General features: G+C 43.1%; 1 protein-coding gene across 1 annotated transcript in view; it reads left to right on the forward strand.

Moving 5' to 3' along the window:
• ANKRD55 (ankyrin repeat domain 55) overlaps nt 1-27,961 on the forward strand; it is a 198,834-nt gene that overhangs the window by 110,150 nt on the left and 60,723 nt on the right. Inside the window, exons 3-7 of the mRNA XM_077462703.1 lie at nt 3,125-3,255; nt 8,872-8,981; nt 11,141-11,201; nt 25,459-25,587; nt 27,764-27,948. Coding sequence (XP_077318829.1) covers nt 3,125-3,255; nt 8,872-8,981; nt 11,141-11,201; nt 25,459-25,587; nt 27,764-27,948 — 616 coding nt within the window. The remainder of the gene's footprint in view (nt 1-3,124; nt 3,256-8,871; nt 8,982-11,140; nt 11,202-25,458; nt 25,588-27,763; nt 27,949-27,961) is intronic.

Raw genomic sequence — 27,961 nt, forward strand, 5'->3', positions numbered from 1 at the left:
GTTATGTATCATTAAGCATATAAGTGAGGTAGCTAAACTTATGCTGCGTACACACGATCGGAATTATGGTCGGAAAAAGGTCTGATGGTTTTCCCGACGTAATTCCGATGGAATTCCGCTCAAGCTGTCTTGAATACACACGGTCACACCAAATTCCGACCACCAAGAATGTGGTGACGTACAACATGTTCGACGGGACTAGAAAAAGTAAGTTCAATACCTAGTAGCCAATAGCTTCCATCTCGTAGTTGAATCTGAGCATGAGGGAGTTTTTGCGCGTCGGAATTGCATACACACAAACAGAATTTCTGATAGAAAGTTTTTCCATCGGGAAAATTGAGAACATTCTCTCAAATTTTTGTTGGCGGGAATTCAGCCAGCTAAATTCCGATGGAGCACACACACGGTTGCATTTTCCAATGAAAAGCTCTCATCAGTCTTTTGCTGGCCGAAATTCTGATCGTCTGTTCGCGGCATCAGCCTTGTCAATGAGATGGTGAGCCCTTTTCATCTAGGCATGTGCCTGATGTTTCCTTTATTTAACAAAGAATGTAGCAGGAAGAGTGAGATCCCTTTCTTGGATTTGCAGGGCTGCAGATAAGGATGAATCTGACTGCTTAGGCAAGCCATTTGGTAGTTTAAAAACATTAAAACTTTACTATCTGCACCTTTTGTTTTCACATGCATAAGATGTGTATTGATCATGTAGTATCATGGTGTCACGATGTACACACAGCCCATAGCAGAGTAAATATTCAGATTCTGTGTCAGAAGTTTCTGTTTGTGTTCAAACATGAATGGGGATTGGTACTGCAGGGCCTATTGTATGACCCCTGTCTGTAGTCTGAGATCTGTTATTTCCAGTGTAGAAAATACATACATCTCTGGGTGTCTCAGTCTAGTGCTCTGCAGGTGAGAGCTAATCAGTTATTTGATCTGACACCGACACAAACAGTCAGAACAATTAACAAAGAGATTACAATGCAGTTTTCCTCACATTAGCACATGTGTGATGCAAAACAGAGGCTATGGCGAGGCATGCCTTGGAGGCAAGCTAGGTGGAAGAATACATGTACAAAGGGGGATCAGTCAGCTATGACACTACAAACTGCAGACTCAACATGTGAGCCCATCATTACAAGGTAAAGCAAACACAAAACACAGGGAAAATAAATACAGTAATACCTAGTTAAAACAGCAAAATCTTTGAAAGTGTACCTTTAAAGTATAACTAAATGCAAAACTTTTTTGGGTGATTTCGATAGAGTTAAGCGTTTTGGATAGAGTGGAGGGAACACCTGTCAGGGTTTTATTGCTTTCTATGTCCCTGATATGTTGATTCGCCCTCTGTATTTGTCTTGTTTACCACTATCAAATAGAGCGAAAGTGAAAGAAAATCCCAAATTGTGAGTTGCAACCAGAACAAGAACAGAGGGGAAATCTTCCAATGGGGAGACTAATTCTGGTGACAACCAGGTATGCCCTCACTTTGGAGGTATTTCCTCTCACTTCCTGTTTTGGTTATGAGACAGGAAGTGAAGGGAAATTTTCAAGTTTTAATGAACCTAAAAAACAGCCAGTTCATGTAAAGTGAACAAACACTGTGTGTATCCACGGTGTAGATTTCCATTATCAGTACTCCACACCAGAAAATATGACTATATGGTTTTATGCAGCAAAGCGCTGGTTGTATCACTCAGTCAAGTCTACTATTCTTCAGGCTGCAGCCCCTTTAAGATGTCTTCTCACTGGCTGCAACATTGGTTAGAGTACCATCCAGGACAGGAAAATGGATACTGCAGCTATACAGGATAAATGCTTATATACTGGAGCAACAAGGATCACTCATGCTGTAGCATTCATTAAAAATTTTTAACACAAAGCGCATAAAAGCTGTTTAAAACTAAACAGTGGCCAGCAACTTACAGCTATTGCAGCCATATACCATAAATGCGGTGGCGTGGCGTTAGCACAAAGTAAATCCTTGCAGCAGGTTTTGCGCTATAGGGTGTCTTCAGGGGTCAGAATGTGCTGCATTATTTTAATGTAGTAAATATATAGAGAATTTAATTCTGCTCAATTAGAGATAAAAAACGCCCACCAGGCCACCGGACTACAACAAGATGGTGGGCTTTTATTCAGCTCTAATTGGGCAAGATGAGATTTTCAATATATACTACATGAAAATAATGCAGTACATTTGACCCCTGAAGACACGTTATAGTGCAAAATCTGTTGGGAGGAATTACAGTGTACTGACAGCATGTATGTGGCAGCCATAGCTGTAAGTTGTTGGCTACTGTTGTTTAGTTTTAAACTGCTTTTATGTGCTTTGTTCTAAAACTTTTTTTAAATGCTGCACCATGAGAGATCTTTGTTTTGTGAGCATTTATCCTGTATAGCTGTGACATCTTAAAGGGACCACAACCTGAGGAATTGTAGAGTTGCCTGGGTGATACAACTAAGCGCTTTTGCTGTTTGTCAATGCAGCCATATTTTCTGGTGAATGTGGAGGGCTGGTGGTGGTAATCTGCATGGTGGATACGTACAATGTTTGTTCATCGATCCACATAATAGTTGTGGAGATTGTCTGCACTTTACATGAACTTGCTGTTTAAGTTTTTATATACTTACCTGTTATACTTGAAATTGAGGAGCTATCATTTTAAGGAATTGGACTATTGGTGGATGAATTGCACATTTTACATCTATTTATTCATATGAGGAATTGCACTTAATTTGTTATATAACACTTTTGTACTTTCAAATAGTTATACTATAGGTGCTGCACTTTATATATTGGTTGACTTTGGAGGATTTGTTGCATATTGGCCTCACTGCAAGCTGTCTTTTTTTACTTTATTTTATTTTCCACGGATGTTGACTGATATAGTTTTTTTTATGAAAAAAGTTTTGCCTCAGTTCTACTTTAATTAAACAGTTGTCACATGTAGATGAAAGATCTGCTTTGGCAAGGCCGACCCTTTAAATAAGTCCATGTTATAATTGCCATGGATAATATGTACTTTTTTTTTTCCTAAATTAAAAGATGCTATAGCGATATTTGTCATGCAACATACTCTAACAAACCTTTGGATGCCCATTGTTGACTTTTCATCTTCAGGTTGCACACCACTGATGCACGCTGTCTCCGGACGACAGGTCGATACAGTGAAACTGCTGCTGAAAATGGGAGCTAACATAAATACACAAGATGCCTGTGGAAGAACAAGTCTATCACTTGCCACGTACCTGGTAAGAAAATGTAATCTTTATAGGGGAATACATGAGTCCACCTTTAAATAGTAATTTGGTACATGGTTTACAAGAACATCTACTTCAAGATTTAGGTCATTTATATTGGTTTCTATTATAAACCTTGTTCCATGTTCATCATTAACTACCTGTATGTACTTAATTATTTCTTCATTATCTGCCTATATTAAATGAACATCATGAAAGTATCCCTTGCAGTAAAGGGGATATTTTTCATTATTATAAATTCATTATAATTGTTATTGTTTTTCTTTTGCATGTAAATATGTTTATGTGCACTTCTAACAATCATGATACTTATTCATCCTTCCTTGGTGAAGATGGTAGAGGGCATATTGAATATTCATGAACAGTTTATTATATGCAAGATCATTGCCGTTGTTTGAGCTGCTGCGCTTCTCTCCTTTTCAGCTCACTAGAATGAGTGTCTTTGGCCTTAGGATCCTTTCACATCTATGCAGATGCAAAGGTCCACACATATGTTTGCATGTTGCATTCATGGCAGTTTATTCATTTCAGTGAGCTGCCCTACAAGAAGTGTATGACCCTTTTTTTAAATTGTGCTGCATCAAAACGAACTGTACCATTGGCAAAGGTACATTGGGGTGCAATTAAGAGTTAATGGCACTTCTGCACATCTGCAGAAGAGATGCCCATTTATTATGTACTGTGGAATTGCACGTGATTTTGCACACAAAGCACAAATGTGAATCTAGCCTTAAGTAAGAAATCACAGACTGAGAACCTACCCCTTAATTAAGAGGTTGGAATCAATGTAGGACTGAATACATCTATAAATGACTGACAGTTAATCGGTCATGCAATACTGTACCCAATTCAGTTTTTTATGAGTCTGAAAGAGCTTTTCTTTGGTAGTATTTAGTAAGTATTGGGTTTTTATTTTTTACTATATAACGGGAAAAAGACCAAAAACATTTAAAAAGAAAAATAGTTTTGATTACTTTCTGTTATAAAACATAGCAAATAAAAATGGCAGAGCAGTAGAAAAACCCTTGAAATAGCCCCTTTTTGGAAAGTAGACATTCCAAGGTGATCTGATTTTTTACCATAAAACAAAAACACCAACAAAAATAACTTGGTGGATTTTAAAGGCGCAACATGAGACGCATCAACTTATATAAAAATACATTGCATTATAAATAGGTTAAAATTGGTCATGTTAAGAAGGCTTATAAATAACCAAAATAAGATTAACATACCTCTACAAATTATATCCCTCAAACAATACAGGGCATCATGACACAAGATAATATAATAATTATCGGATGATCCAAGTAGTCTTGTCCAATTCTTAACGGTTAACACATTTTGTTTGAATTGTACCTTATGATATTGAGGGGACAACACTGTTATCATTAAGCAAAAAAGCAAAAATCAGATATTGTGCATAATTAACATAATCATTTGAAATCAAAATTCTAAACGACTGCATAGCTTACATCAATGGCGGCCATTGGTGGTATCAACAAAAACCAGCCTGAGAGCCATATTGACGGGGATGGAGGGAGACAGCCAGTTGTTGACATCCATATTGGCAAGTCCAGAAGATGCTGTTTGGCAGAGTTCAGTCTGCCCCATAAAGGAAAGGATAGTGGTGTGGAGAAGTAGTTACCGAAGAAAGGTTGTGTATGTGAGCGAGTTGTCAGTATGGTTTGAAGACTAGAGTTGGGCTACTCCACCTTGCAAAGAGGAATGCTGTGGCTCAAGAGGGCCACATGTATCTGCAACCGGGCTGTTCTCTATCAGTGTGTGCATGTGTGAGTGTGTACTATGATGAAAGACCAGAATATGCTTGGGGTATTAGCTCCTTCAGTGGGTGGTAAAAGGCTAGTGGTAAGAGAGAGGAATGATGCGTGGATACTGTTTAAAATGGCAGTCTGGACCAGATTTTGCAGGAAACAGGCACACTAATGATGCAGGTGTGTGCTGGATATATGTTAGAGACAGGGTTAGAGGTCAATGGCCCCACCCTCCCTAAGAGTTCAATGTATAAATGGAACTGTTATGTGCACATTGCACGATACTGTCCAGATCAAGACAGACAAAGGCCCAAGACTGCAGCTGGGAGCTGCAGGAGAAACAAATCAAACTGACAAAGGTACAGCAATTTGTGTACGAGCACTGGGACTGTGTTTTTGATGGTTTGGAGGACCAAGACATGAGGGCTGAGCAGTGAAGCTGCAAAGACAGCCACGAAGCTGAATTCTATGTTTTGTTGCATTGATGGTGAGAACCTTGCATCGAAAATTATTCTTGTGTGAACTTTTTTCTTTGTTTTAAATAAAAGTGGGCAGAAAAAGCCCTGAAATGTACTTCTGGAGTAGACTCACTATTTCGCTACAAATTCCCCAACTTTTCACAATATACATCAGGCAGGTAGAACTGCAGACAATGGTTTGAAAGTGATGGTAAAAGAGAAGATATAGGGGAGAGTTTAATCATAAGGGTGTGACCTTTTTGTTTTCTTAAATGTTTTACATTTTTGGGGTTAAAAAAACTATAGCCCCTGTACACACGGTTGAACATTCTGCCAACCAAATCCGTTGGATTTTGTCCGACGGATTTTGTCCGACGGATTGTGTCCGAAACTGTTGCATACACACGGTCGGACCAAGTTGTCAGAAAATCCGATCATTCAGAACGTGATGACGTTATTTCATTACGACGGGACTACATTCAGGCTAGTAGCCAATAGCTTTGGTGTAGGAATTTGATCTGAGCATGCGTGGCACTTTGTCCGATCGGAATTCTCTACACATGATCAGAGTATGTATCGGACCAGTTTGTCGGAAAATTTTCCAACAAGTTGGAAAATTGGGTCCAACGGACATTCCGACGGAATCAGTCCGATGCATACCACACACAGTCGGATTATCCGACAACACGGTCCGATAGGACACATTCCGACGGATTCCCCGACCGTGTGTACAAGGGCATAGACTGTATCAGACTGGAGTTCTGATTTAACATCTTCAGCTCCCAAAGGTTTTACCCCCTTCCTAAACTGCCATTTTTTGCAATACTAACTAACTGATGATTGCGCCCTCATGTGACACTGTACCCAAATAAAATGATGTTCTTTTTTTCCCCACAAATAGAGCTTTCTTTTGGTGGTATTTGAACACTTCTGCTCTTCATTTTTTGTGCTATAAACAAAAACAAAAAAAACTATTTCTTTATTTTTTGAGCTATAAACAGACCGACAAGTTTGAGAACAAAAACGATATTTTTTACTTTCTGCTATAAAACATATCCAATAAAAATTTCTTAAAATAAAAAATTCTTAAAATCTAATTTCTTCATCAATTTAGGGCAATATGTATTCTGCTAAATGTTTTTGGTAAAAAAAAATCCCAATAAGCATGTTGGTTTGCACAAAAGTTATCACGTCTACATGGGATAGATTTATGGACTTTTTTTTTATTTATTTTTTTACTAGTAATGGCAGCAATCAGCGATTTCTAACAGGACTACAATATTTTGGCGGACAAATGTGATACAGTTTGGGGACCAGTGACACCAATACAGTGATCAGTGCTAAAAAAAATGCACTGTCACTGTACAAATGACACTGGCATGGAAGGGGTTAACATCAGGGGCGATCAAAGGGTTAACTGTGTTCCCTGGGAGTGTTTGGTAACTGTGTGGGGGATGGTTGCACTCTTGGAAGACAGAGATCCATGTTTCCGCTTAGCAGAAACACAAGATCTCCATCTTCCTTACTAGCAGAACAGCAATCTGCCTTGTTTACATACAGTTTACAGACCGCAGTTCTGCCTCTCTTCGAACAATCGCTGGGTTTTCAGCGGACATCAGGTCCCCCGGACCTGCTGATTGTCTCCTGCTGTGTCCAATCACAGCGGGAGCGGGGCTTCGGGGCATGCAAGCGCCCTGGGAAAAAAAACATGTACAGGTACGTGATTTTGCACTTAAGGTCCACCCTGCCGCAGTAAATGTACGTGGGGTGATTCTTAAGCGGTTAAGGTAGTTACACATTGGTGCATGAGGACCAGCTTGTATGTTGGAAGTCATTAGCCATATTAGGCAAATTATTGATAAGAGTACATCAGTGCCGCAACCTTATGCAGGTTTTGAAATATCCATTGTGGCAAAACTGGAACATTTCAAAGTATGCCTAATGTCAAATTGAAACTGGTGGCGGCAGTACAGCTGTGTCTACAGATTGCTCCAAGCTTGCAAATACATCATATACGCATAATATAAAAGCTTTGTAACAGATTAGTGAAAAGAACAGATTTTCGGGGGTCTCTGAAATATATTATAGCCATTCTAAAATGCAAACGAAACAGCAGGGGAAAGTATAATTGCTGTGAGTAATGTTGCCATAGACCACTAATTTGTTAGAAGGAGGATTGTGGCTACCATTTTGTCCTCTAGCTTACAATCAGTGTCACAGCTGTGATCATTTTTATATAAAATGACTGTTCATTTATCCTTCAGTGTTCTTAAGCTGGCCATGATAGGGATACAAAAGCATAGGGCTTGAAAGGCCTCTGTGACAACAGTGGTTACAATGGCTAAATTATGAGTGTGGAGAAGAAAATATCAATCTGTCTGGAGGTGTAATTGTCAGAGACCTTTGTAGCCATGTACGGCAACATCACAGAACTTTGAAAGGTCATATATTAATTCTTTCACTTCTCTGAACATCTTGTCTGTTCAATGACTAGAAACCTGACATATGAGCTCAAATCTTGCTCCTTGGAAGGTGATGAAAGCAATGACTCATTCTCTGAAGTTTGCTTGTTTGTTGTATTTCCAATGATGGAGAGGTCTAAAGATATCCGGTACGCCGAAACGGCAGACGGTCTTGGTGATATTTGAATGCAGCTGTACGAAAGTGATAAGACAGATTTCCTTTTATTAAAAAAAATAAAATCACAAATATTATTTTAGATTTCTACATCTATTAGCAGATTATGTTTTAATAGTAAACAGAAGCACAATTACAAGCCTCAGGAGGCCAGGCAAATAATTGACGAAGGCACCAGAAGGTCTCTGGCCTAAACCCTAACCCTTGAATTATGAACATTTTAATTAAACTGTATGGATAACCAACATTTTTCCTCAGTTTTGGAGAATGAGGAAAGAGTTGGAATACCTGTCATGTTTTTATAGATGTCTCCCCGCTGTCCGACGTTCTCTATTTGTACTGTTGACCATTGTCATGAAACCAGAAACTGAGGGGAAATCCAAATTTTTAGAGCTGTCCCCACAACAAGAGGTGGGCACCTTTTCCTGACATCTGGCTATGAGGGAATATTTGCTTACTTTGCAGAGATTTCCTCACACTTCCTGTTGTGCCTCATAACAGGAAGTGAATTGAAGTGTTGCTAATGGGTAACAGGCAGTAATGAACAAATGTGAAAGGATTTTAACCCTTCTTTTCTAAATCCAAAACTAAATAAAATATAAAAAAAACTTGTTAAGAGTTTCTCAAGGATAAAAGGGTGGGGAAGACTGTCTCAGGGTATAGGGGTTCATTAACTGAGGCTGGCAGCAGGTTACAGTAATGTTACAAAGAAGCAAGCTAATATCACTTGTCACTTACAGGGATGGCTGGAAGGCTGTGTTAGTTTGCTCAGGAATGGTGCCAAGCAGAATATACCAGATAAAAATGGGAGACTTCCCCTGCATGCGGCCACTGCTGAAGCTGATGTCAGGTACGTGAAGCTTATTTTACAATGTCATTGTTCTCTTATCAGTTATATGTAACACTGTAAAAGCAATGTCTCAATCATAACAATTTAAAGCGGGAGTCCGCCGTTTTTTTTTTTTTTTTTAAAGCCAGTAGCTACAAATACTGCAGCTGCTGACTTTTAAAATAATGACACTTACCCGCCCAGCGCGGCCGCGATGTCGGCACCCGAAGCCGATCTCTCGATCGTCTCTCGGGTGCTGCCGCCGCCATCTTGGGTATGGGAATCAGGAAGTGGAGCCTTGCGGCTTCATTTCCCGGTTCCCTACTGCGCATGCGCGAGTCGCTCTGCGCAATAAGGATGGTCCCCACTGTCTCTGGGATCCGTGTGTATCCCAGCAGGCAGCGGGGGACCCTCGGAAAGAGGCGTAGATTCTGCGGAAAGGGACGTAGCTTCTGCAGAATCCACGCCGGAAGTGGGTGCAGATACCTGTACTGTACAGGTACCTGCACCCCCCTCCCCCCTGAAAGGTGCCAATTGTGGCGCCGGAGGGGGGGAGGGTTCCAATGAGCAGAAGCTCCACTTTAGGGTGGACCTCCGCTTTAATTATAGTATTATATTCAAGTAAATCAAGTAAGCACATCAACCAGTATGAGAACTTGTATCATAACAGAAAAATAAAATGTGAAATTTTAGGGCAAATTACAAAATTTTGCCCAACAATTTGATAAAGAAATACAAATACAAGAAGCGATCAAGAATAGGTGTTTCTTGATTTTAGGTTTAGCTCCTGGTTGGCGCCTTGTCCTCCATTTTCTGCTCCCAACCTCAAAAGAACACACTGGGGTTGCCTACTTTTTTTTTCAATGGATCTTCAGTCCTTTTCTTTCTCTGGAGTGTCCTGCAGAGAACACAACTGCATAATTACATTGAAGCATTCTCCTGTGAGTCCTGGGAAGCTTTGTGACATACCTTAGTTAGTTTGCAAAGGACAGCATCAGAGATGGGTTGAATATTCCAGAGTACTGCTTTTTTTTATTGCTGGGCAGTTAAAAGAAGCTAGAAACTTCAGCTGGCCTTTAAAAGAGAAGTCTGGGACCCGAAAATAACAAAAAATCATACTCATCTAGAGTCTTCAGTGAGCAGAGAGTCGGTGACTGTCAGTCACCGGCTCTCTGCTCTGCCCCTCCAATACTCACTGGAGCACTGAGCTGTGCAGGGGGCGGAAGTGGCTGGCTCAGGCTCTAGCGGCTCACTGAGAGGCCAGTCTGAATGGATCCTGACTGAGTGCATACTAGCCCAATATGCTTTTACTTTGAAGGGAACAAAAAAGTAAGTAAAACCCATTAGGGTTTACTTCCTCTTTAAGTCATGTAATTGTGAGGTGGGTTCTCCATGGATCAACCTTATTTTTCTAGCACATCCCATAGATGCTCAATTAGATTGAGATCTGGAGAATTTCTAGACCAATTTAATACCTCAAACTCATTGTTGTGTTCATCAAACCATTCTTGAACCATTTTTGCAGTGAGGTAGGGTGCATTATCCTACTGCAAGAGGCCACTGACGTCAGGGAATACTGTTTCCATGAAGGGGTGTACTTGGTCAGCAACAGTGTTTAGGTAAGGGTACATGTCTAAATAATATCCTTACAAATGGCAGGACCAAGGTTTTCCAGCAAAATATTACCCAAAGCATCACACTGCCTCCACCAGCTTGCCTTCTTTCCATAATGCATTCTGGTGACATCTCTTCCTCAAATAAGAAAGGCATACGCACCTGGCAATCCACATGATTTAAAATAAAATGTGATTCTTTTTACCAGACCACCTTCTTCCATTGCTCTGTGGTCCAGTTCTAATGCTCACAAGCCCATTAGAGGGACTTTTGGCTGTGGGCATGGGTCAGTATTGGCACCATGTCTAGTCAGCGGCCACGCAGCCACATACACCAAACTGCAATCCCCATTTTTTCTGCTTTCAATGTATCAACATCACTGATAACATGTTTACTTGCTGCCTAATATATTCCACTGACTTTCAGGTGTTGTTGTAAGGAGATAATCAATGTTATTCACTCTACCTGTCAGTCGTCATAAAGTTATGACTGATCGGTGAACATTCCAGACATTCTCAGATTCTGTTTCAGTATTTTTAAACAAATTGTCTATTGTCTTATTTTAGGCTTTTGTCTGTACTTCTGCAGCAATCAACTTTAAGTGAGATTAATCATCAGGACAATGAGGTGGGTGGTATTTTCTTTCTTTCTTTTTTTTGTCAACTTGGCTGATTTTCTGTTCTCCATTGCAAATATTTATGGAAAATACTGTAGATGATAATTAATCGAAGTGCCCATACCTATAGATTCAGTATAATCATTGTGTATAGGGGACTGTCCTGAACACATGTTCTTGTAATAACAAAGTGTTAGAATGTTAATGTGGTTATTGTGTTTTTCTCTTTTGAAAGAACTAGGTCAACAATGGTTCCAAGAGGAACCAGCTATCATACTCAAAGATCATTCATTCCAGAACAAACGTTATTCATCATCACGACCCACATTATAATGTATCCCATTGTGTATGGGTGTAATGTGCATTGCAATGTAAAATGAATTGCACCGCAAAGCACATCAATACTGCATCATTGATTTAAAGCACACAGCAACAAATACATTTGGCATTTGCACTGCGTTGTATTGCGCTGAATTGCAGGATTCTGAATTCTTTTGTACGTTTTGAGGTTTTATCGACTTCCCATTCAGTTTGAATAGGCTCATAAAAAAATCAAAAAATGTGGCGCTTGGGTTAGATAGCAATAGCTGCTAGAGTTTGGATACATACTTATTTTAGTCCCTGAACTGCAACTCATTGTATAAAATTTGTATCATGTGTTTTTTCTGGATTTTTTTGGTTGATATTCTGTCTTTGTCATTTAAAATACACCTATGATAAAAATTATAGATCCTTCATGTCTTTGTAAGTGGACAAACTTACAAAATCTGCAGGGGATCAAATAATTATTTTTTTCCCCACTGTATATACAGTGTTTTTAAAGTGAACAGAAAAAAAATGCAAAATGCATTCACAAAACATCAAAAACGCAGGTTTAAAAACACAAAAAAATGCCTGAAAAATGCATCAACCGCATAGATGTTTACCTTGACTAAAAAGCGTGTTTCTATATAAAATACTTGCAGCTGAACTTTACAGATAAGGGATAAAGGGACCCCCATATATAGTCTATATAGCTGACATGTGTCTGTCATAGTTTACAAATTGCTGCCTTCTGAAATGTAACTGCACTGATGCTTCTATTTTAAAAAATCCCTTAAAAGGAATTTGGATGCACAGTGTTAAGGGTGACTGTTACTCGGCACATAAACTAAAGACTTCATCTTATTCAATTATTGCTTAATCAGTCATTCAGTCTCAAAGACTGGCCATGATAAAGTGTAACAGGTAATAAACAACTGGATTGAGCTGTCACAATAAATTAAAGAGCTGATGATGAAGAATATGCAGCAAATGAAAATGACTGCTGTCAGCAAATTTTTTTTTGTTCACTGTAAATTAAGACATAATACAGCAAACACTGGATTATTAATTAGCATTGCGTCCAAACAACAGCGCTAATTATTAAAAACGTTTGCCAAGGAATAATGCAGCCTAGCCAAGCTGTCAGTTTAGAAAACAAAAGCTAACACCTGACTTGGAAACCACATAAACACGTTTTTCTCTAATCCTCGCAGGGACCAGTGATAAAATTCAAAAGATAAAGGCCAACTTTAGCCAAAATTGATGATGTGTTTTTGTGGATGCTGGCAGGTTAAGTCATACACTGGCTTTGTAAATGTGTCTTAGTGTCCCATTGGTAAAATTTTCTCTCCAGAATTCCCAGCTCTACTCAACTGCTTACAAAAACCAAACAATGGATTCTTCATAACTTGGGATAAAAATAACAGTTTAGAGTTAGACAGTTAGGATTATTTTTAAAATATATGTAAACTCTAAGGCCGCATACACACGGGAGGATTGTCTGTCCAACTTAGTCCGCTGAACCGTGTTTCAGCGGACAATCCGCTCGTGTGTGGGCTTCAGCGGACTTTTTCAGTGGACAGTCTGACGAACAAAGTCTAAGGCCGCGTACACACGGGCGGACTGTTCGCCCAACTTTGTCCGCTGAACAGTGTTTGGGCGGACAGTCCGCTCGTGTGTGGGCTTTCAGCGGACAGTTTCAGCGGACAGTTTGACGGACAAGGTTTTTCGGAATTTCCGAAAAAACTGTCCGCTGAAACCTTGTTTCAGCGAACAGTCCGCTCGTGTGTAGGCTTGTTCGTCAAACTAAGTTGCGCGCATGCTCAGAAAGGATTTTCACGCCGAAAGCTATAATGCAGTGTATAGGACGTCGTATTTTTCGTCCCGTCGTACGTGCCGTTCACGTCATCGTGCACGGTTTCAGCAAACTGTTCGTCCGTCGTGTGTGGCCATGTCCGTCCATGCTAAGTTTGAGCGGACTGTTTGCCGAAACTGTTTGACGGACAAAGTTGGGCGAACAGTCCACGCGTGTGTACGCGGCCTTACGGAATTTCCGTAAGACAGTCCGTTCAAACTTGGTTTTGTCCGTCCAAACTTGGTTTCAGCGGACAGTCCGCTCGTGTGTAGGCAAGTTGGACGGACTAAGTATGGCGCATGCTCAGAAAGGATTTACACGGCCGAAGGTTGCATTGCAGTGTATAGGACGTCGTTTTTCTAGTCCCGTCGTACATGCTGTACACGTCATCGTGCACGCTTTCAGCGGACTGTCTGCTCATCGTGTGTGGTCAAGTCCGTTCATGCAAATTTTGAACGGACTGTCTGTCGGATTATCTGACGAACTTAGTTAGGCAGACAATCCGCCCGTGTGTACGTGGCCTAACACTTAACTTATTTGCTCTTTGCTCTTTAACCCCCCTCTTCCTCTGTTCCTTGTTGCTAGAATGTTAGTGGTCAGTCTGTACAGTGTCATTGGTTGCTAGGATGCTTCTGAGCTGCATAGTGTAATTGGTTGCTAAGATGCAGGCAGGTGGGCCACACCATGTCATTATTATGCTGCAGATGGCCACCTGTACAATAACAACTAATGATGCTATGCAAGGAGGCCAAAGTACACAAGGTTGAACATGCATTGTGCACAGAGTGTACAGCATAGACAGTGCCACCCCTGCCATGTCTCCATGAGTGCCACTTGAGGTGGCCTCTTTAACTGGCCTCATTAGCAGCACAGCCCTGGTTATATCTGTTAAAAAAGTTGACCATGTAGAAACTGAGAGCTGTTCAGTGTCCTGTGCACTCTTCCTCTTTTAAGGTGGTTCTCCTAATGACAACTTGTTATGTGTAAAAAAAGACACCTGTTCCCGCAATCTCTTTCTAATCAAACCCATCATCATGGGCAAAACCAATGAGCTATCAAAAGATGTCAGGGTCAAGACTCTAGACCTGCACAAGGTTGGAATGGGCTACAAGACCATCAGCAAGAAGCTTGGTGAGAAGGAGACAACTGTTGGAATGATTATTCGCAAATAGAAGAAATACAAATTAACCATCAGTCGACTTCAGTCTGGAGCTCCATGCAGGATTTTGCCTCATGGGGTAAGGACGTTCATGATAAAAGTGAGAGATCAGCCCCAAACTACATGGAAGCAGCTTGTGAATGATCTCAAGGCAATTTGAACCACAGTCATAAAACAAACCATTGGTAACACAAAACGCCACCATGGATTGAAATCCTGCAGTGCCCGCAAGGTCGCCCTCCTCAAGAAGGCACACACACAGGCCCATCTCAAGTTTATCAGTAAATATCAAAATGACTCATAGAAGGATTGGGAGAAAATGCTGTGGTCAGGTGAGACCAAAATTTAGCTCTTTGGCATTAACTCGACTCATCGTGTTTGGAGGAAGAAAAATGCTGACTATGACCCTAAGAACACCATGCCTACAGTCAAGCACGGAGGTGGAAACATTATATTTTGGGGGTTGTTTCTCTGCTAAAGGTATGGGCTGACTTCACCACATTGAGGGGCCAATGGAGGGGCCATGTATTGTAAAATCTTGGTTGAGAAGCATCTTCCCTCAGCCAGAACACTGAAGATGGGTCGTGGATGGGTCTTCCAGCATGACAATGATCCAAAACATACCACCAAGGCTACAAAGGAGAGGCTCAAAAAGGAAGCACATTAACCACTTCCCTACCACTCTATTGTCATATGATGCCCGCAGGAATCCTCGATCCCTCCAGCATCATATAACATCCTGGGATTCCCTGCATTGCGGGCGGCGCACGCGCGCCCGCCGCATCACTTGGTGCATGTGCCCTGCGGCCACGATGTCCGCCGGGCACCCACGATTGCTCGTTACAGAGCAGGGACGTGGATCTGTGTGTGTGAACACACATATCCACGTCCTGTCAGGTGATAGGAGACTGATCCGTGTGTTCCCATTACAGGGCAACACCGATAGGTTTCCTCTCCTTGTGAGTCCCCTCACCTTACAGTTAGAATCACTCCCTAGGACACACAGTTAACCCTTTAAGCACCCCTAGTGTTAACCCCTTCCCTGCCAGTCACATTTATATAGCAATCAATGCATTTTATATCACTGATCGCTCTTTAAATGTCACTGGTTCCAAAATAGTGTCAAAAGTGTCCAATATGTCTGCCGCAATATCGCAGTCACAATAAAAATCGCAGATAGCGACCATTACTAGTAAAAAAAAAAATGCGTAATCCAATCAATATACGTTTACTGCGATTTTTTTTTTTTTTTTTTTTTACCAAAAATATGTAGAAGACTACATATCAGCCTAAACTGAGGAAAAAATATTTTTTTTGAAAAAAAAAATTGGGATATTTATTATAGCAAAAAGTAATAAATATTGTGTTTTTTTTTTTCAAAATTGCCACACTTTTTTTGTTTATAGCGCAAAAAATAAAAAACACAGAGGTGATCAAATACCACCAAAAGAAAGCTCTATTTGTGGGGAAAAAAATGATTAATTTGGGTACAACATATAAGGACCGCACAATTCTTATTCAACGTGTGACAGCGCTAAAAGCTGAAAATTGGCCTGGGCAGGAAGGGGGTTAAAATGCCCGGTATGAAAGTGGTTAAGTTCATGAAGAGGCCTAGCCAGTCTCCAGACAGTAATCCTATAGAAAATTTATGGAGGGAGCTGAAACTTCGATTTGCCAAGCAACAGCCAAGAAACCTTAAGGGTTTAGAGAAGATCTGTAAATAAGATTAGACCAAAATCCCTCCTGAGATGTGTGCAAACCTGGTAACCAACTAAAAGAAACGTCTTGCCTCTGTGCTTGCAAACAAGGGTAGACTTATCAGAATCTGGAAGATCCCTTTAACAGGGGGCCCCCAGATCCCAGTGGATAAAGATAGTGCAAGAGTTTTTTTTACAATTCCTTTATCAAACTAATAAAAACAGCTGATACAGTTTGCATTACAAAAAAAATAATTGCATTAAAAAAAACGCAACACAGGAAACACAATCTGCTGTGGGGAAAAAAAGTCCCTGACCCTTTCCAGAAACGCATCGGATGAAAAACGCATAGATGTGAACATGTACCATAGGAAACCATGTTAATGAACTGTAGTGCCTTTCTGGAAGATGGAAAATGCACAAAAAATCACATAGCTGTGAACCTAGACTAAGGGAATCTATTGCCCTTTCAATGTTTTTTGTTGATAAAACAGGCTCTGCTTCCTAGGAAGTCACTAGGAAATTATGTTTTTTTATATCAGTTAGGATGGGCAGCTTATATGTCAAACCTTGACCTATAAAACATAACCTTTATTAACTTTTTTTAAACCATATACCGTATTTTTCGGCGTATAAGATGACCTTTTACATGTAAAAAAACTGGCCAAAAAGCAGGGGTCGTCTTATACAACGCGTCAGAACCTCAGATGCCTGCCTGGTGTTCGGTAATACTGTATGTAGCTTCGGCTACATACAGTATATACCGCTGAGCCAATCCTGGTGAGCAATGTATTCAAATGAATACAGAGCCTGCTCGGACTGGAGTAACAACCTCTGCCAATCCGAGCAGGCTACAGAGTAGCCTGCTCGGATTGGCTTTGAGAGTCAGAGAGGCGCGGGCTGATGATGTTACAGCCTCTGCCAATCCAAGCAGGCTTTGTATTCATTAATAGAATACATCGCTCGCCGTGATTGGCTCCAGCAAAAGCAGGAAGAAGGAAGAAATATGAAGCCTCGGAAGCCTGGTCGTCTTATACGGTAAGTACAGTTTTAAAAGCGTTTTTGTCCTGTAAGATTAGGTGGTCGTCTTATATGCCGGGTCGCCTTATACACCGGCAAATACGATATGTATATCAAAGTACATTAATGTACAATATTATGTGGCAACTATTTTTTGATTCATCTTGTGTCCTAGTCTACAAGGAAGGGAGCAGATTACCTTCTTTAGACCCCTTTCACACCAGGGCGTTTTGCAGGTGCTATAGCGTTAGAAATAGTGCCTGCAATCCGCCCTAAAAAATCTGGACCATTGTCTGTAGTGTGAAAGCCCGAGGGCTTTCACACTACATCGGTGCGCTGGCAGCACGTCAGGGAAAAGTCCTGCCAGCAGCTTCTTTGGAGTGGTGTGTTTACCGCTCCTCCACCTCTGCCCCCCTTTGAAATCAATGGGGCAGCGCTGTAATACCACCGGCAAAACGCCGCCATTGCGGCATATTGCTGGTGGTTTTAACCCTTTCTCGGCAGCTAGCGGGGGGTAAAAGCGCCCCGCTAGCGGCCGAAATGCACCACAAATCCGGCGGTAAAGCGCCACTAAAAATAGCGTCATTTTACCGCCCACGCTATGGGCGATGTGGTGTGAAAGGGGTCTTAATGAATTATATATAGCGGTACCGTGGTTAGGATTATGTAGGTTTCAGCCTCCCCAAAAAGAGCTCTCCAAAAGGCAGCTCTGCAAATGGATAAGAGTAAAAAGGAAGGGGTGGATGGTGCTACCTGTAACTGAAGAGTGACCTGTCAATTTAGTTATTATATGACATATGAAGAGAAATTAAAATAGGTCCCAATGTCACTACCTATATCTATCATATAAACTATAAAAATACATTTTTCCCACTATGATTAGTGACTAGGGATGAACTTTGTGTTCGAGTCGAACATACGTTCGACTCGAACATTGGCTGTTCGCCTGTTCGGCGAATTCCGAACGTTATGGGCCGTTTGCGCCAAATTCGTGTGGCGCTCACGGCCCACAATGCACTGCGTCATCACAGTGCATTGCTGGCTCATGATTGGCCAAGCATGCACTGTGACCCCGCATGCTTGGCCAATCACAGCCCCAGCAGCGAGGAGAGCCATGATTGGCCACAGGCAGGATGCCTGTGGCCAATCATAGCTCAGGCTGTGTAGTACACACCCCACACTATATAAGGCCGCCAGCACGGCGGCCTTGTGTAGTGTGTTGGCGTCTGAAGCAGTTAGTGGGTGTTCTGTGTACCTTCAACACAGTATACACCGATCGTTATCGGCCGATTTTCGATCTTGCTCTTCTGTAGTGGTTGTTGTCTGCGTGCCCTGACCGCAGTATACACCGCTATATTCACCTCACCTATATAGCTAGTGATCTATCTTTTATAATAGAGCTTGCAGTCAGTAGTGTTAGGATCTTGTGCGAGCTGTCTGCATGCTCTGTACCCAGTACACACCGCTATATCCACCTACATAGCTCTTCTCTATTTGAGCCATCTGCAGGAGTTATTGGAAGTTGTGTGTGCCTCCAGCACAGCACAGTATACATCTGTATATACCCCTTTATCTCTGGTGTTCTATAATAAAGGCATCTGCAGGAGTTAGTGGGTGTTTTGTGCCTCCAGCACAATATACACCTGTATCTACCCTTTATTGCTGTTCTCTAATAGAGCCATCTGCAGGGCTTAGTGGGTGTTGTGTGCCTCCAGTACAGTATACCCCTTTATCTCTGGTGTTCTATAATAAAGGCATCTGCAGGAGTTAGTGGGTGTTGTGTGCCTCCAGCACAATATACACTACCCAACTGCTGTTTTACCGAACTCCCATCAGGCCATTACCATGTCTGGAAGGCCAGCAAGGAGAGGCAGACAGGCGCGAGCCGATAAAAGAGGGCAAGCAGGCTCTGTGTCTAGAGACAACAGTGCTGGTCGTGGACGTGGTGCATTGTCATCAGCACGTGGCCATGGGACACACTTGTCCTTGTTTTCGGCAGCTGGACATGTTGAATCGCAACATGCCAACGACTTGGTAGAGTGGATGACCAAGCCCTCTTCATCCTCCTCATCCTCTCTCACCCAGTCTCAGGGTACTAGCAAAGCAGCTGCCAACGCATCGTCTTCCCTCGTCTCAATGTCATCATCAGTGACTCCTTCCCTAGACCCACCACGCCCTCCTGAGGAGTCTCCTGAACTCTTTGAGCACAGTGTTGGGTACATGCTCCAGGAGGTTGCCCAGTGTTTTGTAGGCTCTGATGATGACACTCAGCTAGAGGAAGGCAGTAGCGTGAATGCAGAGAGAGGGGATGCTCAAGAAGGATAGCAATCTGGCAGTCATGTTCCACAAGCTGCAGCATATTGCCAGGTTTGCTACAGCGATGAAGAGGGAGGGGATGATGAGGACACTAACTCCACGTGGGTGCCTGGTAGGAGAGAGGAGGAGGAGGAGGAGGCACATGTCCAACGAGGCAGGATGCCCTCCGGGGGCCAGCTTAGGGGCAGCACACCGACTGAATCACACCGCAGAGCTCCGCCTGTGCAGGGCGCTGCCTCTGCGCATTATTCTAAAAGTTCTTTAGTGTGGGCCTTTTTTGAGACGAGTGCATCAGATCGCACCGCTGCTATTTGCAACATATGTCTCAAGCGTATCTCGCGTGGCCAAAACATCAGCCACTTGGGCACCACATGCTTGACCAGACATATGTTGACCTGCCATGCAGCTCGTTGGCAAGTGTACCTCAAAGACCCACACAAAAGAACAAAGCGGACCTCTCCTTGCTCCTCATCAGCTGGCATCTCCAAACCCACTAGACCTTCAGTCCTCTCTGAAACCTGCTCTGAGAGGAATGAAGGTGTAGAATTAGGTGTGTCACAGCCAAGTGCTTCCGGGCACTCTGCTAGCAGTACACCCAAGTCCGATTATAGCAGACAAATGTCCCTGCCCCAGCTGCTGGACCGGCGAAAGAAGTTCACTCCCAGCCATCCACATGCCCAGCGGTTGAATGCTAGCTTGGCTAAATTGCTAGCACTTCAACTGCTGCCTTTTCAGTTGGTAGACTCGGCCCCCCTTCCGTGAGTTTGTACAATGTGCGGTTCCTCAGTGGCAGGTCCCCAAACGCCACTTTTTCTCACGGAAGGCGATTCCGGCTCTCTACCGGCATGTGAAAGGCAATGTCCTTGCCTCGCTGGACAGGGCGGTCAGCGGTAAGGTGCATATATCCAAAAGGAGTTGAACCTGCCCAAGAACCGCCTTGTATGTGACATGCCCACCAGGTGGAACTCAATGTTGGCCATGCTGCAGCGGCTGCACACGCAGCAGAGGGCCATCAATGAGTACCTGTACGACTACGGCACCAGGACAGGGTCAGGGGAGCTCGGTTTTTTCTCACCACACCAGTGGGGCATGATCAGGGATGCATGCACTGTCCTGTCACCGTTTGAGGAGGCCACAAGGATGGTGAGCAGTGACAGTGCATGCATCAGTGACACTGTACCTCTTGTCCACCTGTTGGAGCATACGCTGCGTGGAATAATGGACAGGGCACTTGAGGCAGAACAGAGGCAGGAAGAGGAGGACTTCCTTGCCTCTCAAGGCCCCCTTTATCCAGACAGTGTTCCTGCTGTGCCACCCATCACACAGGAAGAGGATGAGGAGTAGGAAGAGGAGGAGGAGGATGATTGTGTCAGCATGGAGGTGGAGGCTGGCACTCAGCATCAGCAGCAGCAGCAGTCTTGTAGGGATGATTTACAGTCCCAAGAAACACGTGGACTTGTACGTGGCTGGGAGGAGGTAGCTGCGGATCATGTTGTCCTTAGTGACCCAGAGGACTCCGGACCGAATGCCTCAGCTAACCTACGCTGCATGGCCTCCCTGATCCTGCAAAGCCTGCCGAAGGATCCTCGTATTCTTCGGATCAAGGAGAGGGACCATTACTGGTTGGCCACTCTCCTTGATCCACGGTACAAGGGTAAGGTTGCCGACCTTATCTTGCCATCGCAGAGGGAGCAGAGGATGAGACATCTCCGGGAGGCCTTGCAGAAAGGTCTGTGCAACGCGTTCCCAGAGACTGGGAGGTTACAAACTCCTGGTCCTGGACAACGTGTTGCTGAGGCATCGGTCAGAAGGAGCGGTGGAGAAGGTGGCCGTCTGACTGATGCTTTCAGACAATTTTTTAGTCCGCAGCCCCAAGGTATGATCGGTTCCAGCAACCATCACCAGCGTCTGATTTACATGGTGCAGGAATACCTAGGGGCAAGGTCAGACTTGGACACCTTTCCCACCAAAAATCCTCTGGCTTACTGGGTCTTGAGGATGGATCACTGGCCAGAGCTTGCACAGTATGCAATTGAGCTACTGGCCTGTCCTGCATCCAGCGTTCTTTCGGAACGCACCTTCAGTGCTGCTGGTGGCTTTGTTACCGATCACAGGGTGCGCCTGTCCACCGAATCAGTTGATCGACTGACCTTCATCAAGATGAATCAGTCTTGGATCACCCACAGCTACCAAGCACCTGAAGCTGATGTAACCGAATAATTTTTTTTGCTGATGCTGAGTGACTGTCCTGTTATGTTGATTGTCTATCCTCTTCCTCCTCCGCTGATATGTTGGAAGAAAATTTCTGGTTCTGGGTGATGCCATCAGCCCAATTTTTCTGCCCCTGTTTAACAGGGGCGTTTAATTATAATTTTTGATGCAATGCTTTGCAGCAGGGCTAATTCCTGCAATAAAAATAGAGTATGTGGGAGAGGTTGCAGTGTCGTGGCACCAGCACCAGTGCCTAAGGCCCAATTTTTCTGCCCCTGTTTAACAGGGGCGTTTAATTACAATTTTTGATGCAATGCTTTGCAGCAGGGCTAATTCCTGCAATAAAAATAGAGTATGTGGGAGAGGTTGCAGTGTCGTGGCACCAGCACCAGTGCCTAAGGCCCAATTTTTCTGCCCCTGTTTAACAGGGGCGTTTAATTACAATTTTTGATGCAATGCTTTGCAGCAGGGCTAATTCCTGCAATAAAAATAGAGTATATGGGAGAGGTTGCAGTGTGGTGGCACCAGCACCAGGTCCTAAGGCCCAATTTTTCTGCCCCTGTTTAACAGGGACATGTAATTACAATTCTTGATATAATATTTCACAGGAGTGCCCACCTAGAGTAACTGTGAGGACTTATAGTGTTGTGGCACCAGCACCACAACCACCAAAGGTCAATTTTTCTACCACTGTTCAACAATGGCATGTAATTACAATTCTTGATAGAATCGTTCACAGCAGGGCGCTCCAGCGCCCACCAAGAGTCACTTTCAGGGCTTACAATGTTGTGGCAAAACCAACACCTTGTTCCGCCATTTCTGCAGAGCATATAGGGCAGGCCCCTACTTTCAAACATCCAACTTACAAACATCTCCTACTTGCAAACGGAAGGAGACAACAGCAAGTGAGATGAAAAAAGATGTACGACAAAACAAATTATACAGGGGGTGATAACCCTTCCCTATGTTTTCCAAAAAACGTAAAGAGGAAGTAAACCCTTTCAAACCACTTTGACCTACAGGTAAGCCTAGATTAAGGCTTACCTGTAGGTCCAAGCAATATCTCCTAAACCTATATGGTTTAGGAGATATTTGCCCGAAAATGGGCACCGCTGTCTACGGCGCATGCGCCGTAGACAGCGGCGCGCAGGCGCACTAAATGCGGCAAGTCCAAGAATGGATTTGCCTAATTTGTCGACTCCCGTGCGCATGCGCGGGAGTGACGTCATCGCGGCTTCGCCGAATGGCAGCGGCGGAGCTGCGAGACGCGACTCCCGTGCGCATGCGCGGGAGTGACGTCATCGCGGCTTCGCCGCTGTGATTCGTCGGAGCTGCGAGACGCCACCAGCAATATGGATGCGGCGGACTACAGGGGACAGCGGCGACTTCGCTGGCTCCTGTGTCAGGTAAGTGACACATAATGAGCTACTATGCGATGCATAGTAGTCCATTATGCTTTACCTTTGCAGGGAAAAAAAGAGGAAGTAAACCCATCAGGGTTTACTTCCTCTTTAAAAATAGTTTTTTTGACTGGAGCTACACTTTAAAAATGTACCGGTTGAAAATTACAAACAGATTCAACTTAACACAACAAACCTACACAGTCCCTGTCTTGTTTGCACCGCCTGTATACTGCTGTTCTGAGTATATAGGGCCTGGGGGCCACACGCATTTCCTTTTTTTAATATGGGTACTGGGTTCCCCTTAATATGCGTACAAAACCCAAAGGGGCTGGTAATGGGCAGGGAGGGCTACCCATGCCATTTTTCTCAATGGTTTTCAACCATATTGCAGGAACCAGATATAACATTAAAACCGCAAGCAGTTTTAAATGATGTTATTTCCGTTTAATGTCATTTTGTGCAGGGACTGTTCTAAACACGGGAAACACGTGGCACTTCACAGGCATACTACAGACACCCCCCAGGCACCATATTTAAAGGAATATTTCACTTTTTTTTCACTTTAATCGTCATTAAAATCAGTGCTCCCGCCAAAACGGCCATTTTTAAAAACATTTTAGGCATTGACCCATGTCCCCTGGGGCAGGAGCCAGGTCCCCAAACCCTTTTTAGGACAGTATCTTGCATATTAGCCGTTAAAATTAGCACTTTTAATTTCGAACGTTCGAGTCCCATAGACTTCAATAGGGTTCTAAAGTTCGTACGAATTTGGGGTCCGTTCGAAAGTTCTAGTGCGAACCGATCCGGGGGGTGTTCGGCTCATCCCTATTAGTGGCACACATAAAAAATAATAAATATTCAATGTATCAAAAAAGTGAGCAGAAATGTATTAAATAAGTAATTAAGAATATATATCGTATGGCTCCTTAATTAATTATTTAATTAATTTCTGCTCACTTTTTTGATACATTGAATATGTATTATTTTGTATGTATGTCACTAATCATAGTGTGAAAATGTTCTTTTTATAGTATATATGATATATATAGGTAGTGACATTGGGACCTAATTTAATTTATGTCATATAATAACTAAATCTGACAGGTCACTCTTCAGAAACAGGTAGTGCCATCCACCCCTTCCTTTTTACTCTTAAAGCGGTTGTATAGTCAAAATGTTAACTTTTACCTACAGGTAAGCTTATAATAAGGCTTATCTGTAGGTAAAAATAATATCTCCTAAACCTATACGATTTAGGAGATATTCCCCTCGCAATGAGCCGCTGACTTCAGCGGCGCATGCGCACAGGGGATTCTCGGCTGAAAGCCCGTCAGACTCTGGACTTTGCTGGAAAGAAGTTTCCCGCGCGCATGCACGGGAGTGACGACATCGTGGCTACAGCCACTCTCAGCTCTGGAGCCGCGATAACCGAAAGACACGCTGATACAACATGTCAGCTCCCTTGGCGTGGACCAGGTGAGTTACCGACGCCTCGTTCTAAGGTAAGTATTTCGTAATGAGCTAGTATGCGGTGCATACTAGCTCATTATGCCTTTTTGCCCTGCAGGTGTATAAAAAAAAAAATTCGGGGTATACAACCGCTTTAAGATTACTTTCTTTGATTACTATCCCTCTATCTTTAGCACTTACTTTCTCAATCCATATTACTCTTCTTATTTGAGTTGATGTAATGAAAAAGTGCTAAAAAGTCATAATCTTTATCCCAACATGTTTCCTCAATACATTGGCTTCATCAGGGTAAAAATATAAGTGCCAAACAAAATCAAGATTTTTGACTTCACTTTCTACATGCTCATTCTAGGTTAGCATCTTAGAAAATAAATACCGTAACTCAAAAGATAGGCAACTATAATTTTCAGAAGGAGAGCAAAGGCAGCCTCCTCTAAGTCTGACCTTTCTTCAGAGTGGCATAGTCCCCTATCCAGTAATATATTGTTGACAAAATTGCACAGATGCTTGTCAGAATCTTTTCAGCTGGTGTCATGCCTACTCCTATCATTCCCATTCATTCCTGTTCCACAGATCTACAGACCATTTGTACTTCTTCAAACCTGCCACTAAGTGCCAAATATTTAAGATCTGTTTTGTTGATGAAGCTTCAGTTTATGAAAACTCCTCAAAGATGTCATTGTCTTCTGGTAAATTCAAATGTTGAATTTGTCGTGCTGAATGCTTGTGTGCTATCTGAAATAGTCATTTAAATCAGTTCCTTTTCTACCTACATTTTGTTTAGATAAGTTTTAGGCTATCATTCTGTAATTTTTCTATATTCTTGTATGACAGAGAATGACGTCACTTCACTGGGCAGCATTTCATAACCGACCACAGCATGTACAGATCCTGATACAGAAAGGAGCAGATCCAACACTGGTGGACAAAGACTTTAAAACTGCTCTTCACTGGGCAGTTCAGGTACTGGTTTCTAAGATGTGACCATGTGCAGTGATGTAATAAGTAACTCAGTTAAAATAAACTGAGTTACTTAACGCAGTTACTTTAGAGGGTAACAAGTAATCTAACTGATTACTCTTCCCATCATGGAAACGCCGTTCCCATTACTTGGCCAGCGTTGCTGCAATTACATCTACCGCCCAGGATCAGGTAGACCGACTAGTGAGGGAAGTGAATGCCACCGCCTCCATCGGCGAGATTGACACCTCGCTAGCCCCAACGCCTGGTATGGATTTAAAGAGGAACCCCTACGCTGAAAAAATGGAGTGGGGGCCCCCCAAAGTCCATAGCAGACCCTTATCCGAGCACGCAGCCCAGCCCAGCCTGGCTGAGCCAGGCTGCGTGCCCTCAATATGGGAGGGTGCTTTTGGGAAGGGAGGGCCCTGCGGCCCCCCACCCCAAAGCACCTTGTCCCCATGTTGATGAGGACAAGGGCCTCTTCCCAACAACCCTGGCCATTGGTTGTCAGGGTCTGCGGGCGGGGGGCTTATCAAAATCCGGGAGCCCCCTTTAATAAGGGGCCCCCAGATTCCGATGTACACCTACCCATTCACCTGGGGAAAAAAGTGTTAATAAAAAAAACACAACACGGGTTTTTAAAGTAATTTATTAATCAGCTCCGGGGGGGTCTTCTTCCGACTTCGGGTGTCTTCTTCCGACTTCTCCGCTCTGTTCGGCCTCTTCTCCCGGTGTCCAGCCTCTTCTCCCGCTCTCTCCGGTTCTTCTTCTAGGCTCCTCCGCTACCTTCTTGCAGCTCTTTTACTAGCGGTGGAGCCCGGTCTCCTGCGTCCTTCTTCCCTCTTCTCTCTTCTTTCTTCCTTCTTCTTCTAATGTTGACATGACACTCTCTCCCACTGTAATGCCTTGTGAGCACTGCGCGATCACTTATATAGGAATGGGGCGTGGTCACCGGGTGATTTCCCCAAAGCACTCCCCCATGTTGAGGGCAAGTGGCCTGGTACGCCTCGGGGGAGGGGCGCTCGCTCGCCCCCACCCCCTTTCCTGACTGGCCGGGCTGCGTGCTTGAATAAGGGTCTGCTATGGACTTTGGGGGGACCCCCACGCCATTTTTTCGGCGTAGGGGTTCCCCTTTAAATCCATACCAGACGATGGGGCTAGCGAGGTGTCAATCTCGCTGATGGAGGCGGCAGCATTCACTTCCCTCGCTAGTCCCGTCTATAGAATATAAAAAAAAAAGTCAGTTACTTTGCTGAGTAACTAATTACTTTTCCAATGTAGTAACTGAGTTACTAACGCAATTACTTTTTGGGAGAAGTAATTTGTAACTTAACTAGTTACTTTTTTAAAGTAAGATGACCAACACTGACCATGTGATATGAACTCCTGCTCTTCCCTGTTCAATGTATATCAAAATGCTCTTCTGATCAATCTAAACAGATCAATTTTCCAGTTATAATATTATGGATGGAAGAGTCTGAGTTTCAAAGTCAGGATTCTGAAATTAAAAGTCAGAATTCTCAAATAAAAAGTCAGAATTCTGATTTCCAAAATCAGGATTCTAAGAAAACGGAGAATGTTTCTGCAGCACATGCAGTTCGGTCAATACAGAAATCAGTGGGCACGACCAGCTGTTGATTGACAAGCTACATGTTTATAAATCAGCAGTGATAATACTGAATGCCACAACCATCAGCAACATCTTCTCATCCCTCTGTAAAGCACACAGCAACAGCCTATGTGAGGGACAACACTGCTTTGAATTCAGTAGTAGTGCAGCAGTGTTGTCCCCCATCCAAGGAAGCTGCACTAAGTGGACTTTACAAGCATGACCAGCAGGTATTTAGGGCACTTTGAAGGGGGGATTGAGGAAAAAGTACAGAAGCACTTACAATTAAGGTGCTGGGGCACATATTTAATGGGAGGTCATAGTTCTTCTTTAATTCTGTGCCCTCCCTGTTTTCTTGCTTCTCATAGTCACAAGTGGTTACAGTGGTCACCAGAACAAATACAGAAAAAATCTCCCCATAGCAGAAAGAATCTTCCCATAGCATCACATAAAATATAATACAGGGGTTTTAACCATTCCCTAATCCATCCAAAGGACAAAAACATTTTTCTCATTATTGATACTTTACCATTCATGGATATATATTCACATTTACCTCTTTGATTTCAGAGTGGAAACAGAGTGCTGTGCTCTATAATACTCGATCATCAGCAGGGCCAGTCCACAATCAACTATGATGATGAGAATGGGAAGACATGTATGCATATAGCAGCAGCTGCAGGATACAGTGATATTATCTGTGAACTCGCCCGAGTCCCAGAGTGTAACTTACAGGCCCTTGATGTGGATGACAGGTAAGTGTTCAGA

The sequence above is a fragment of the Lithobates pipiens genome, unplaced genomic scaffold (assembly GCF_037356315.1).
Source record: "Lithobates pipiens isolate NorthernLeopardFrog02 unplaced genomic scaffold, aLitPip1_a1.2 Scaffold_3, whole genome shotgun sequence".
NCBI classification, from domain to species: Eukaryota; Metazoa; Chordata; class Amphibia; order Anura; family Ranidae; genus Lithobates; species Lithobates pipiens.